At 39.6% G+C, this 15,461-nt stretch overlaps 1 protein-coding gene across 17 annotated transcripts in view; it reads right to left on the bottom strand.

The window, feature by feature from the left end:
* The window catches only part of TRAPPC9 (trafficking protein particle complex subunit 9), a 542,043-nt gene that overhangs the window by 466,369 nt on the left and 60,213 nt on the right, over positions 1-15,461 (bottom strand). For all 17 annotated transcript variants that reach the window (XM_075141098.1, XM_075141106.1, XM_075141108.1 and 14 more), the window contains 2 exons: positions 14,721-14,866; positions 9,537-9,622 (listed from right to left, as the gene is read on the bottom strand). In XM_075141098.1, the coding sequence (XP_074997199.1) occupies positions 9,537-9,622; positions 14,721-14,866 (232 nt within the window). The remainder of the gene's footprint in view (positions 1-9,536; positions 9,623-14,720; positions 14,867-15,461) is intronic.

The raw sequence follows: 15,461 nt of genomic DNA, 5'->3' as shown, positions 1-15,461 counted from the left end.
CTGGAAAATTAACAAACATCTTTCACGTACATGCTACGTAACACCTAAATAAACACTTTGCACCTAAGATTTTTAACAGCAAAGTCCTAAATACACCAGAAGTTTAAGAAAGCAAATCGAACAGGTTTATCAGGTTCTTGATTTCTCTTCTAACGAAGATCTGAAGTCATCAAGATTATAATATACCCAAAAGCTAAAAAATCTTTCGTTCTAGCAATTACTTCTTTGTAGACTTGACACTGTTGAGACAACACCTAATTCAAACAAAGCTTTTCTTGCTTTGTGGAAAGGTGCATTAGAGAACTCTATCCTTCTCTAATATTGCACAAAATTCAATATAATTTCACTTGAGTTTGTCAGAAAATACTGTATCAAACCCTCACTTCTACTGAATTTTAGTTTTCCCCCAGTTTCACATGGAGACTTCAGCTGTCAGAAACAATCCGCAGAAAAGTAAGTAAAAACTAATTCTGTCTTCCTATACGCTCACTACCCAGTGTATCAGACCACTGACGCATTTTGATTCCCACTTCGTAAACGCAAGCTTGGTCACTACTTTTCAAATAGGTATGTTTATGTAGCTGGAAGCTTAAGCAGGCCTTGTTTGCGCTCTTGGTGAAATATCCCTTGCAATACTTCAGAATAAAGAGATCAAAATAATTATTGCAATACCCAGACAATACAAACTAATTTTAGATATGATGCAACATAATTGATTGCACGTGACTGAATATGAATCCTTCCAGTGGGATTCACCCCACAGAAATGGGGTGAACATTCACACTTTAATAATGACTTAGCCTCAGTCTTCATCACAATCTTCCTGCTTTTGCTTTGGCTGAAGCAAATCTTAGAACATAAACAAAAGGTGACCCCATACACACTCGAAACTCACTTTTAAAACAGGTCCTGAAAGCATCCCGAACTATCACTTGGCCAGGTATTCAAATATATTATTCAGGATTCACCTCAACTAAATACTTTCATCCAAGGACTTAAAGTCCTAAAAAATCAATGACAAAAAAAACCCTCCAATGTCTTGTTTAGTATCAGCTATAGCAAATGCAAATAAACAGAACTGAAAGGGACCCCTTCTAACTCATCTTCCTCCTCTGAAGCAGAGCCAACCCCACATTAACCATTCCCAGCATGTTTCTCTAAGGAGTTTTGGAATTTCCCTCAGTGGTAGTCTCTAAGAGGGGATTAGGTAGCTTAGTGCAGTGGTTAAACTGGAAAGACTTTCCAGTTCAAACTTTCTCCTAATACTAGACTGAACTTACCTTGTAACAATTAATACACATCATTATTTTTCCATTCCTAGCTAATTCCCCAAATTAGCCAGTATATCAAATGCCTATAAACATATACAAAATACTAAGAAATGACAACACCATTGCAAAACCATAGTCAGGTCACTTTCCTGAAATACGGGAAGGTCCTCATTAAGACATGGTCCTAATTAGCCCAGTTTTCCTTGGCGCAAGGGGGAGACGGAAGCAATGAGTAAAAACAGCTTTCTCCCACGTTCTTACTCCTCTACTTCACATTTTTAATCAAGCTGGATGTCAGGACATACATTTATACATTCATTTCACTTCTTGCAGTATAACCAGTCTTGTGCTCTTACTTAATATGAATTAGTCCCCCACCCCAGACATCCTCCACTATCAAGCTGGATTGAGGGGGTGCATGGGAAGACGTTTCCCCGAAGCCTTTTAGGTTCCTGTAAAGGAAAAAATAACCTCACAGGGGGGCCATGAACCAGCACAGCCCTGAGAAATGCATCTGAAGTAGCCATGCGTGCACATACACAGGCTGCCATACGACCCTAAAAATGCCAGTCAAAACCTCACAGCCCAGCGAGAGTTTTGATCTAGGACACTAATGAGTTCCCTCATTGCAGGGAATTGAGGCCTGGAATGGGCCAGAGCCAAATAACCCTGAAGAAACTAAAGATCACAACCGTGGGGGAAAAAAACAGGGAAATGAACTGAGAAAAATTAAATAAATCAATGGTAATATTTTTAAAGGCTAATGGTCAAGGCTCAGGAAAAGCAATGATCACAACCCAGCTGTCAGAGAAAGCATCTTCTTTGCCAAAGGATTTAAACTGAGTATGTTAACAGCAGACAAAATCCAGACAAAAATCAAGATAAATAGAGACAGTAATAGACAAAAAGGCATGCAAATGCATCTGGAGTACAATCACCCAAAATACGCATGTGCTTATGGACAAGAAGGAAGAGTTACTAGTAAGAGCAATTGCTAGTATTAAAATGATTTAATAACAGTAGAGGAAAAAAAAAAATTGATACAGTGTACATTGTTCCCTAACCCCTGAAATTATATATCCACCCTTGGATCATGTTGATCACAAACACAGCATTTTGATCACAGGTAACTGCTAAAGCAAAATAAGTACTCAGCACAATGTATTTTTCTTATAATGCATTAAGAATGCATTCTCAGTGTATTCTTTAACAACAAAGATCATGAAACCGAAGAGCTTTTCTAGAGAACAAACGCAATGGAAATGCCAAAACACCTGCGCTAAGCACATACTATGCCTGGACTAGAAATAAAAGAGCCTCAAGTGTATTATCACACGAAGAATACAGCATTCATTTCTCTCAATATGAGAGTTTTACTATTCAGTAAAACTTCAAGTCTTTAAAAGTAAAGTTATTAAGAAAACATAAAAACTCATCGAAATGGAAAAAAACCCAATATAAACCTCAACTAGGCTTCGGAATTCCAGACATAAACTGAAATCAAGATACTTACCCTTAAAAATTAACCCACAGAAATAAGTTTTAAAAGACAATGACATATCTAGAGTGTCTGAAAGACATTTTCAATATTGCTATTTGCTGGTTAGCAGAATTCAGCAATATCTGACCAACATTGCCCTCTGGTGCCTAAGAATTTTTTACGTTAACAGTGACAATCAAATCAAGGCTGCAGTACTGTCATATCCTTTACCTAAACATATCAGACTCAAAACAAACAAACAAACAAAAGTGTGTGTTAGGTTTCATTTCCCTTGAGTCTTATACCTTATTTAAAGTAATACTATTTAGTAATCATTGCTCTTTCTGACCTTACAGGAAAAGTTTACCCATATACAAGGTTTCCTCCAGAGAATATATGAATCACAAAAAAAAAAAAAGTAGTTACATTTCCTTGTATTCTTATAAAACAACTTAAATTGTCATAGAGTTAATATATGCATGCTATTATCACAGCATGTCTTTCAATCACTTCAAACCTCAATTTAGTTTTAGAGATACAAAAGAACTTTTATGTAAATGGTAGCATTTGGGGATGCTGTTAAAAAAAACATGAGTATGTAACTGCTTTTTTTAGGCTTTACTTACCAATCCTGAAACGCAATCATTCTTTTTTTAAAGTAACACTGCCATCAAAGTTAATTTTCATGCTGAACATACTTTATACAATGTTGTCAAATACTTTACACAAAAACTGTCAAATATTTATTTAAAAGGAAATTTTCCCTACTATTTCTAACAAGATTATTTTCAGCAGACCTAGAAAACACCGAACACGACCATTTTTATCCCTCTCCCTCACCTTTTTTGTGTACATTCTTACCCAATATAGATTCCATTAAGTGTTGTCTATCAGTAAGTAAATATTCTCTCAAGATGGCAGAAACAGTACAAAGATGTGAACTCACTAAAAAACAGTTCACGGAAACAATTTAAAAGAACATAAGCTAAGTTATGGGACTGATTATACATAAAAACTTATCAAAATTTTAGATGGTATTTTTAAACATCAACATAAAGCTCTTGGCTAATACTATAGTTTTGAAGTTTGCAAAAAAGAATGTAACAGCCATTCTTATACCATCATTAATAAAAATACCAAATTTAAATTGTCTTCAAATGCTCCAAATAGAAGGACAACTATAGAACAAAGACTTTCTTTTTGAATAATGAGCTTTTAATACTATAAACTACATTATCCCTGTGGTTTGGGGTAGTATTTTTTAGTTTCTCAATATTATTCAATACAGTTTACACTGCTCTGTACATACTGTAGCCTTCTTAGAACCACGGCTATATTTTCTACAATAAGTGCAGAAAAAATGCTTTCACTCAATAAATAACATTGTATCAAATTTATCAGGTGGTTTGGGGGTTTTTTTGCCTTTAATATGAAACTTGAGAAACAAAGAGGAAAAAGTAGTTAAAATCTTAGAGGACTTAACACACTTTGCAGTGCATCTTCACATGCGTTTTATTTTAATAGTAGATCTCACTAGACTGTACCATGACTTACTGCTTTAAACATTTATCCCAAGATACAAAATAAATCCATCAGAGACTTCTCAGAATTTGGGGGTTTTTTTGAAGGCCTGAAATCTGAAGGTCATTTCTTCCTGGACAGAAAAAAGGCTTAGTAACCACAAAAGAGATAGAAGCTATCATTCACATACCTGAACAAGTCTTTACAGAAATCAATATTCCTGGGAAAAAAAGTAAAGTGGTATATACACTTATTGACAGCTTAACATCTCCTGTTAACTTGGGCTCCACCACCAGGATAGCAAAAATATTCTCTCTAATCCATTGCAGTCAAAGCTAGTTAGGCGCACTCTGTTGATTTAAGGTACCTGCTAAGTTTTATTAACTAACTTCTTCTGAAGACTCCTATGATCTCTCCTACTTGGCTTTATTGACTAAAATACACAGCTGTTGGACCTACTCACCTCCATATTCCATGATTAAACATTTTCATTTAACATTTTACAAACACCATTGCACCTTTCAATGGATCAGCCTTCTAACTATATGGACAAAACAAAAACATGAAATAGAAAAAGACAGAAAGATAATACATAAATGAGACACTCATGAAGAATAGGTATCTAAATAGAGTCCCAAATCATGAATATTCATGACAGGGAATAAACAGCAAGAACAACAAAGATGGGCAAAGAGCTTTGAAAACAATAAAAAAAACCAACAAAAAGATCCACTTTTCAGAGAGTCTAGGGCTTATCATCTGAGCAACAATGATCAAAATCTTGTCTCCACAGTCTCATAAATTCAATTTTTTACTTAAGCATACCTCAATTAAACTACATGTACTGAGGGTACTGAGGGAGCTGATGGAGGAGCTTGCCGAGCCACTTTCCATCATTTACCAGCAGTCCTGGTTATCAGGGGAGGTCCCAGACAACTGGAGGCTTGCCAATTTGATGCCCATCTACAAGAAGGGCTGGAAGGAGGATCCGGGGAACTACAGGCCGGTCAGCCTGACCTCGGTGCCGGGGAAGATTATGGAGTGGTTCATCTTGAGGGCGCTCACAAGCCATGTCCGGGACAACCAGGGGATCAGGCCCAGCCAGCACAGGTTCATGGAAGGCAGGTACTGCTTGACCAACCTGATTCCTTCTATGAGCAGGTGACCGCGCCTAGTGGATGAGGGAAAGGCTGTGGATGTGGTCTACCTGGACTTCAGTAAAGCCTTTGACACTGTCTCCCACAGCATTCTCCTGGAGAAGCTGGTGGCTCACGGCCTAGACAGGTACACTCTTCGCTGGGTAAAAAACTGGCTGGACAGCCGAGCCCAGAGAGTTGTGGTGAACGGAGTTAAATCCAGTTGGCGGCCGGTCACGAGCGGTGTTCCCCAGGGCTCAGTACTGGGGCCAGTCTTGTTCAATATCTTTATCAACGATCTGGACGAGGGGATCGAGCGCTCCCTCAGTAAGTTTGCAGATGACACCAAGCTGGGCGGGAGTGTTGATCTGCTGGAGGGTAGGAAGGCCCTACAGAGGGATTTGGACAGGCTGGATCGATGGGCTGAGGCCAACTGTATGAGGTTCAACAAGGCCAAGTGCCGGGTCCTGCACTTCGGCCACAACAACCCCAGGCAACGCTACAGGCTTGGGGAAGAGTGGCTGGAAAGCTGCCCAGAGGAAAAGGACCTGGGGGGGTGCTGGTTGACAGCCGGCTGAATATGAGTCAGCAGTGTGCCCAGGTGGCCAAGAAGGCCAATGGCATCCTGGCCTGTATCAGAAATAGTGTGGCCAGCAGGAGCAGGGAGGTGATCGTGCCCCTGTACTCGGCACTGGTGAGGCCACATCTCGAATCCTGTGTTCAGTTTTGGGCCCCTCACTACAAAAAGGACATGGAGGTGCTGGAGCGTGTCCAGAGGAGGGCAACGAAGCTGGTGAAGGGCCTGGAGCACAAGTCTGATGAGGAGCGGCTGAGGGAACTGGGACTGTTTAGCCTGGAGAAAAGGAGGCTGAGGGGAGACCTCATCGCACTCTACAACTACCTGAAAGGAGGTTGTAGTGGGGTGGGTGTTGGTCTCTTCTCCCAAGTAACCAGCGATAGGACGAGAGGAAATGGCCTCAAGTTGCGCCAAGGGAGGTTTAGACTGGACATGAGGAAAAATTTCTTTACTGAAAGAGTGGTCAGGCCTTGGAACAGGCTGCCCAGGGAAGTGGTTGAGTGTCCATCCCTGGAAGTATCTAAAAGATGCGTAGATGAGGCGCTTAGGGACAGGGTTTAGTGGGCATGGTGGTGTTAATGGTTGGACTCGATGATCTTAGAGGTCTTTTCCAACCTTAATGATTCTATGATTCTGATTCTATGTACTTAGCATGAATACTTCAAATAATGAAAATAGCTAGAGAAGCCTTTCAATGAGTTGTTTACCATCACAACTTTCAGCCATAAGTAACAGGAACACCCATTAGGAAAAGTATCATGATAAAAGTTTGGATCGATGCTTCCATTTTTCATTTAACATGAAACGATAAGCTAACAGAACAACAAATCATAAACTGAAAGACGACGGAAAGGGAAAACTAGAAAAAAGGAATAAGTCTATAGATTTCAGGACAGTGACATGTTGATGAATGGTGAACCATGAAAAGGGTAAAGAACAAAGAAAATCAAGCAATGGAGAACTCAAAGAAGAACTGCCAGTCATTGGAAACAAGCTTGAACGAGTCATACTGCAAAGGTACGGTGCTGAGTCAGACAGAAGGAAAAAAGTTTTGGGACAAGCTGAAATTGCCCCTAAATGACAGAAAAAGATATGCTTGCTATGAAAATGATTCTGGGAGACGAAATGATACGAAAGAATGTAAAACATGATGAGAAATCAAACAACAAGAGGGTGTGGGGACTGCAGGCATGAGTACATGTTAATAATAAACTAAAACATTTTAAAATATTAAACAACACTTTGAATTATTAAAATAAAAACAAAAGAGTTTATTCGTGTGATAAAGTAATAACTATTCCCACGTTCTAGAAAGCTCACAGATGAGACTGGAAAATCAGAACAATTTAGGCTGGAAGGAAATGCTACTGCCCAGCCCACTACTCAAAACAAGGCCAACTTTGATGGTAGTTTAGGTTTTTCACTGTCCTATACACTCAAGTTTTGAAGATTTCTGAAGATGGAGATCCCACATTCTCTCTGGGCAACCAGTTCCAGTGTATGATCACCCTCATGATTGAAAAAAGGAAATTTTTTATTAGGAAAGTTTTCCATTGCTGCAACGTGTTCACTGACTCTCACCCTTACGCTGGGCACCTCTGGGAAGAGTCTGGCTTCCTTTTCACTGCACCTTTCCATTTTGGGATCGAGGAAAGCAATAGGAATTACCCCAGTATTCTTCTCTTCTACAAACTGAACAGATTCAGCTCTTTGAACCTGTCCTCATCTGTCTTATGCTCCAGCCTGCCAATCATCTTGGTAATACTGCTGGACTGCTACCAGTATGACAATATTTCTATTGTACGGGGAGCTCAAAACTGGCCTTGCTTCTAAAGACACTGTCTCTCAAATGCCAAATCGAGGGGAATAATTACTTCCCTCAACTTGCTGGCTACAGTCTTGATACCACAGACAAATCAAGCAAAATCAACTAATTTTTACCAATGAGATGACATTAGCACACAGCAGAATTTCTCAAAGCACTCTCTTTATGGAGCACTGACTAAAGAATTACATTAATCACTTCAATTATTTGTATCTAGTTTGCATGCCTGCTTCCTCTTATGCTTACCAATGAAACTGAAATTCAGTATTAATGCAAAGATAGAACTTTATCACGCTATCAGTAAAAAGAAGTATTCATGCCACTACAATTAATTTGCTCAGGGAATGGATGGAGTGCATATCTATGCAAATAACTGTATTCTGAGTTCTTAAGTATATGTAAGCACTCATAAGAAATTTCCTCATTAAGAAATTAAGAAATTATCCAAACCCAGTTTTTTAAATATATAATTAGATCATTACTTACACAATACAAATCAGACTATAAATCAAAATGTTCTTAAATAAATTAATTCCTATAGAGAGTCCTTTGTTATGCACAGCTTTACAATTACTTTTTCTATTCATTCCTAACAATTTGGAATACTTCTGTAAGGGTTAGATAAAATGCTGCTGAAGAAACCAGTGTGTTAGCTTCCAAGAATGAATTTTGTTATGCTATAAGCACAATTTTGGGCATGTTCGTTTCCCGTGGAAAAACACTTTATTATGTGTGGCATATTATCAGTAATTTAGGTCAAATTGTTTGACTAGCCACTGCAGTAAACCTATGAAAAACAAAGACAAACAAAAATCCTGAGCAAATAAATACACGCTGATTCACTTAGCCTAACAGAACAATAGGGTCTAAGAGATGGGATTTATTTTTTAAAACAATATTAAAGGTAAAAATATTTAATATAAAGGACAACACTGGATTAGGACTGAGCAGAGATTAAGTTGGTTTGGTAGTTAGAGGGCTTTTAACCTTTAAATGAATATAAATTAAAAACAAAAATCCTATCAGTTGGCATAAAGAGGGCAAAAATAACCCAGTTTACTTTGTTTCAGGTTACTCTGCAAGCAGTCCACAAAATTAATATCATACAGTCGACTGAAGTAGTAGATGGCTTGGGCTTGATCCTTCTAACTTTACATGCTTCTCTGGTATTTTAGCATTTTTTTCCTCCCTCCTAATAATTTTAGCTTACGGTGTTTTCAAATAACATATATCCTTGGGAACAGCAGATTCGTGAGCTGAAGCTTCCAGTAAAAAACAAAGCTTCTCAGAACTATTTTATTCCTCAGATTTTTTAAAATGTGGTCAAAATAAGAATTTGAAAAGCTAGGATGAATGCAGATTTTTAAATTACAGTAGTAAGTATACACTAATTATTAGGTTTTGCGTTATCGTAATTATTACTTGAAGACCAGTATATGTAAATTATGTAGCATGAGTTCTAGTCAATGCAGAAAGGTACAGAATTGATTTACGGGTCAGTAACAGTAAAGCATTTAAACACTCTGAGTGGCAGAGATTTTCATTTCAACACCTCATTACCAACAAATAAAAGAAAATTGACAGTACTGCACTGTTAAACTAAGGTTATACTGGCTTAAATGATTTTTTTAAACTACTTGATTTACAGAAAACCATCTTTGAAAGTTCAACTGAGAAATTTTTCAGAAAAAAATAATAAAAAGGGGAGATTTAGGAAGATACATACCATGTTTTCTACTCGGAGCTCAAAAGGCATAGGATTGTACACCATCAACTGAACTTCACATACATCTCCCTGGACCCACTGGAAATCTACATGAAATTATTACAGAATTAATGCAAGATTACCTAATCATAGTGTTGTAAAAAAGTAGCATCAGCTGAGCTGTCAGATTACTATATTATCTTTATATTCTAAATTAACATCTCTGTATAATCTTCACAGCCCAAGTCCTATTCAAGTGCATTGTGGGACACAAGCTATACATCACAGGCAAAGCAACGGGTTAAAGGACCAGAAGAATTCATTAATACAGTAATAGTGCTCCAAAGACCCAGTGTGCCAACATTACATTGGCAAAATTAACTCAGGCATCAATTCAAAACAGTACTTAAACACATCCTGAAACACTTAAAGGCTTACATACTTGGAGTTAGGTACAGAGTTAGGTACAGAGTACATATCACGTTGGATAATTAAGACTCAGATGAAAAGCAAGCAGATAAGGAATGAACACAACAGGAAGAAGGAAATTAAAAATAATGGAAACAAATCTTCATATAGACAGCTGATGATACAGAGTAAATAAAAGATCATCCTAAATTAAGAAGGAAACAACTGCTCACGAGCAAGATGCCATCTTAGTTTCCTCCCACTACTTCTCTTTGGGAAACAGTAAATAATTTGGGAGATGCTGTGGGCATGGAAGATGACACTAGGATCTACAGATACAGATTTTTCTGAGGTTCACAAAATGGAGACAAGTAATAATGCAAATTATTTAGTAACTTGTGAAAATACTTAGGAAAGACAATGAACAAAAATAGGTCAGGTAATAAGCTGTATTTTCAGTTTATATCTCACTACAAGTAACAGAGGTTCAACTTTAAAGACACTTCACCCTGCCAAATTTAAAATTGTTGTTTTTTTTTTTTAATTTAAGGAGGCGAGAGGTTTATGGAAGTGAGGTCAGTAGCAGAGACGCAAGTTCTGAGGAACTGTTCAATGCAGAAAGATTATTTTACATCAGCACTTTATGATCTTTTCAGCCCAAAAGATCCTGTTCACCTTCCAATTTTCTCACTGTTAACCACATGCACCTGATGTTCAGACTTAAAACTGAATGTGAAAAGATTCTCCATAAAAGCTGAGGACCTGCAGTCCAAATAAACAAAAGGTGGTTTAACTGTATTTGTTAAATAAACGATTACTATAAGCTAATCTATAACATACATGGGTTAACTTTTACTAGTCTACTCAATAATTTTAACATACATTACTAACACTTTTTTACTAGGATATTAGAAAGTGTCCAGTAAAAAAAAGAGGATTATTAGTATTAAGACTGTAATACACAGTTGAAACCATCTGTACTCTAATTGTACATTCACAATCATTTACTATATGATTACATCTTGCAAGCAATATTAGAGAGCTCAAGGGAGATGTACTTAATGCAAATGTTTAACTCCCAATTAATGCTAGCGGAAATTAAAAACATACATTCAGAGATATTAACAGGTTATATTACTATGAAACCTGAAAAGCAAAACTGTTGATTAAAACAAAACATCCAGAAGCACAATTGTATGAGATGTTCTGAAAATTTCTTTTTATTTAATTGCTTATTAGTGTCCACAATGTCTTCTGCATTCTGCAGTCCCCAAAAGAATCCGTTACTCCTCTGAAGAGGTATTGTACAGAGCTTCAAAGATATTTAAGCACTGAAGCCTCATTACGGTTAACTATATCAACATAGGCACTTGTAGTAGCCAAAGTAGGTACTTCAGTCCTTGTAAATTACAGCAATTTCCACATTGTAAGAAGTACCACAAGGCTGGAATGTCTTTTCTTAAAATGCTTTCAATCCAACCACTTAAGAAGTGATTCTAAAAAAGTCAATGACCAGAAAACCATGTTGGAAACTCTTGATTTCATCTAACTATTACTCAAAGCAAACGCAAACCATTGATTTGTCTGATGCTTTAATCTGTCTTTCCTTCCAAAAAGAAAGGATTCTAGGCTCGTTTCTTAATTTTTACAGATATCATCCCTTCGTCAGTGTACAATACTCTCTGAACTACCTCCTTGCAATAGTATCGAAATCGCGGGAAGCCGATGCTGGCAGCACAAGCGGCAGCTACTGCGTGCCGAGACGAATGGGAGGCTTGCGAGATCCCCGCGGGGTTCCTGAGGGGGTTTCTGGGCCCACCGCACCCTTGGGCTGTGTATGGGGAGGGACCGGCCGGCAAGGCGGCAGGTCACCAGAGGAGAGCGGCGGGCGAGAGCTGGGCGGTGCCGGCTGTCCCGGCGGCCAGGTCAAAGCGCGGGAAGCCGCATATAACCAGCCCCATGGGAGCCCGAGGCATGTGGAGCGCCGCGACAGGGCGTGCGAACAGGGAGCGGTGCCTGAGGGGAGCAGCGCGGGCAGTTTGCAGGGTGCGCAGTGAGCGGTGACTGAGGGGAGCGGTGTCAGCAGTGGACTGCGCACTCTGCCGGTTCTTGCTCTGCTTATCCTCAGGCTTAAGCTGCTGCCCCGGCGGTCACCCCAGGTAGCTGGTGCTGTGCAAGCCTACCCAGCAGTTTGAGGTCTCCAGGGAATTAGAAAGGTTTATTAGGCAGTGCTTTGAGGTTGTCAGCAGCATGGTGGTAGAGACCAAGCAAGGGCTGTGCTCTGCAGCTGACAGGAATCAGCTACCTTGCCAGGCAAGCCTGGGATGAGTGGAGGCAGCCACCCAGACAGAGCTTGCTATCAGAGCAGCTGCTGTCCAGGTGGAGGGCTGCAAAGACTGCACCTCTGCCTCCAGGGTGGAGGAAGGTGGAAGCTCCACTTTGTGCAAGGTGTGGTCTAGTGGGGTCATTCAGGCAGTGGGTGGAGGAGCTGCAGGAGGAAGTTAGCAGGTTATGCTGTATTAGGGAGGATGAGACTCAGCAGGAAGAAGTACTAGGGCCCCGTGGCACTGACCTCCAGAGACTACCAGACAAAGAGCTTCAACAGCAAACTGACAGCACCTTGGAGAAGGAGGTGCCAAAGTCTCTGATAATCCATAGGAACAGAGTATCACTTCAGTCCCCTTCCTTTTATGTACCAGCCAGCAACAGATAGAAAGCCTTGGCAGAGGACAAAACCCATGAGCAAGATTCACAGGGAGAAGCACTCCAGCAGCACATAGTAAAAGCTGCAGAAGGACACGTCAGGTGCTAGTAGTGGGTGACTCTCTGCTGAAAGGCACCAAGGCACCCATCTGCCAGGCTGGTATACGGTCAAGGGAAGTTTGCAGCTTGCCAGCAGCCAAGATCTGGGATGTCAGAGGGAGACAACTGCCACAGCTGGTTAAAAGCACAGACTACAGTCCCCTACTTCTTTTCCATGTGGGCACCAATGACATGGTAAAGCAAAACCTGGGCAAGATCAAGCAGGACTTCAGAGCCTTGGAGGCGCAAGTAAAGGGGACAGGTGCGCAAGTGATCCTCTTCTCTGTCTTGCCAGTCAGTGATAGGCATGCAGGGGGAAGTCGACACATCATGCAGATCAATACGTGGCTTCATGGCTGGTGTTGTCACTACGGCTTTGGTTTCTGTGACCACAGGAAGTCCTTCAACGAATACAGCCTATTGGGGAGAGATAGGCTCCACCTACCTAGACGGCCAGGAGAATCTTCGCTAGCAGATTGGCTGACTTGCCAATCTTGCTTTAAACTAACAAACTTGGGGGAGTAGTGTCCAAAGCTGTGACAACTCCAAGGTCCTACACCTGGGATGACGTAACCAGTCCAGTACAGGCTAGGATCTCTGGCTGGGGCGCAACCTTGCTGAAAGGGACCTGGGGGTCCTGGTAGACAACAAGCTGAACAGGAGTCAGCAGTGCACTCCTGCAGCAGCAAAGGCAAATCGGCTCCTGGGCTGCATCCGCAGGGACATTGCTAGCAGAAACAGAGACGTGATCATCCCCCTCTACTCAGCACTTGTCAGGCTCCACCTGGAGTACTGTTCCAGTCCGCACAGTTCAAGAAAGACACGGACAGACTGGAGAGGATCCAAAGGAATGCCACGAATATGATCAAAGGGCTGGAGAAACTACCCCATGCGGAAAGACTAAAGGAGTTAGGTCTCTTCTCCCCAGAGAAGAGAAGGCTCAGGGGGAATCTCATCACAGTATTCCAGTACTTAAAGGGTGGCTACAAAGAGGACAGAGACCTTCTTTTCACAACGAGCCATATGAAGAAGGCAAGGGGCAATGGGTACAAGTTGCACTGGTAGAGGTTTCATCACAATATAAGAAAGAAATTTTTTACTGTTTCATAGTCACACAAGTCCTTTTTGTGCTGACACTAATGATTATGTTAAAAATTATCATACATGTGATATGCACAAAAGCAACAAAAAAGACTACCAATATTTGTAACTTAATCCAGGATTTGAAACAAGCCTTGTAGTCTACTTCCAGTGGCACAATTACTGCACTGAAGAGCTTTATAATAAATGAAATAATCCTCTAGCAGAAAATGACTGTAGTATTCTAAACATTGTTTATAAGGCTCTTCTGATTTTTGCTGAACTGTCTTTAAAAAAAAACGAATAATCAGACAGTTAATCATTCTGAGTTTAAGTTAAATGATAATAGGATATTAACTAGATGTATTTTTTTTCTCCTGAAAGAGATAAACTGAAAACCAATTTTGAAATCCCAATGGGCTAACACTATTAACCAAAAATAAATTTAAAAAAAATTTCTATGGGTGATGAACTACCACACTCCAGTTTCCTATGGATTTGCATTTTTTGTTCAAGAAACTGCAGCTCATTCATCCTATTTTCTTTGTGTTCATGATGATATCCTTATTAGAAAAGGGGAAACCCCAACAGTGCATCTAGCTCAGGGCACCACACGTGATAACTGCTAAGCTGGCTGCTGCCGAACAGAATGTTTTCGCTGATTTCTCTTTCGTTTGAGAAGGAAATAAAACTAGTTTATCTCCTCTGAAAATCAATTTTATCATCTATGACACTTTATTCCTCTTTCAAATATGAAACTGTCCTATGGAGAACAAAGCTTTGCTCCTTCAGAACTTCAGGCTAAAAAGCTGGTTATTTCAAATACAAGAAAGTAACGTTCAGGTTTGCTTTCCTTGACCAAGAAAGATTTTCTAATTTAACAAAACAATGGAAAATATTGCAAAATATTCGTACCTATTTTCTTATTTCGTTCTTCCCCACGACTGTGCGCAATAATGGGAGAATATATGAAGGGGCTTTTGGTTGACACATTCTGACCAAGTAGACTTTTCATTTTGTGAGGTCGGAGACTGGTCGGGAGGTTCAAGAGCTTCACAGATCTGTTGAGTAAAAATAATTTTATAGATGGCTGTGTTAAAAATGAACTGATAAATACTAAGTGACACACTGAGCAGGTACTGATTAAAATATGTGAAATGGAAAACATGAAGTAAACACCTACAGTACAAAAGAAAGTAGTACCAACCTAAGGAAACTAAAGGCAAAGTTTCATAAAGCTCTCAGAAAACAAATACCAAAGGAAAAAACACCTTCTGTAGAAACCAACAAAACCCAAACTAGCCAGATGGGTGATTTGAAATCCAGCTATTAATTTCCAGGTTAAGTGCAGACTGAACAACAGATACACCACAAGTCCAGTGCAGCAAGCAACCAACTATTTAACTTAAATCCAAACTAGAAGCTAGACAAAATTTCATTGGACAATGTAATACAAATAAAGAACTTCTCCGAGGTGAATAAACCAGATTTTAAAACAGTTAAAATGCAGAGTTGCTTCTGGAAGGAAGGAAGCATCCCAGAAATTTGAGTGGGTTTGTTGAACGACCAGAAAGCAATTACAAATAGACAGAAAATGAATTATTTATTAGACTATATCCCTGTTAGACCCAAATCTCTATAATACCATGCAGGGAA

This window comes from Calonectris borealis, chromosome 2 (assembly GCF_964195595.1).
Source record: "Calonectris borealis chromosome 2, bCalBor7.hap1.2, whole genome shotgun sequence".
Taxonomy (NCBI): Eukaryota; Metazoa; Chordata; class Aves; order Procellariiformes; family Procellariidae; genus Calonectris; species Calonectris borealis.
The sequence above is the reverse complement of the archived record's forward strand: the minus strand, read 5'-3'. Positions and strand labels throughout refer to the sequence as shown.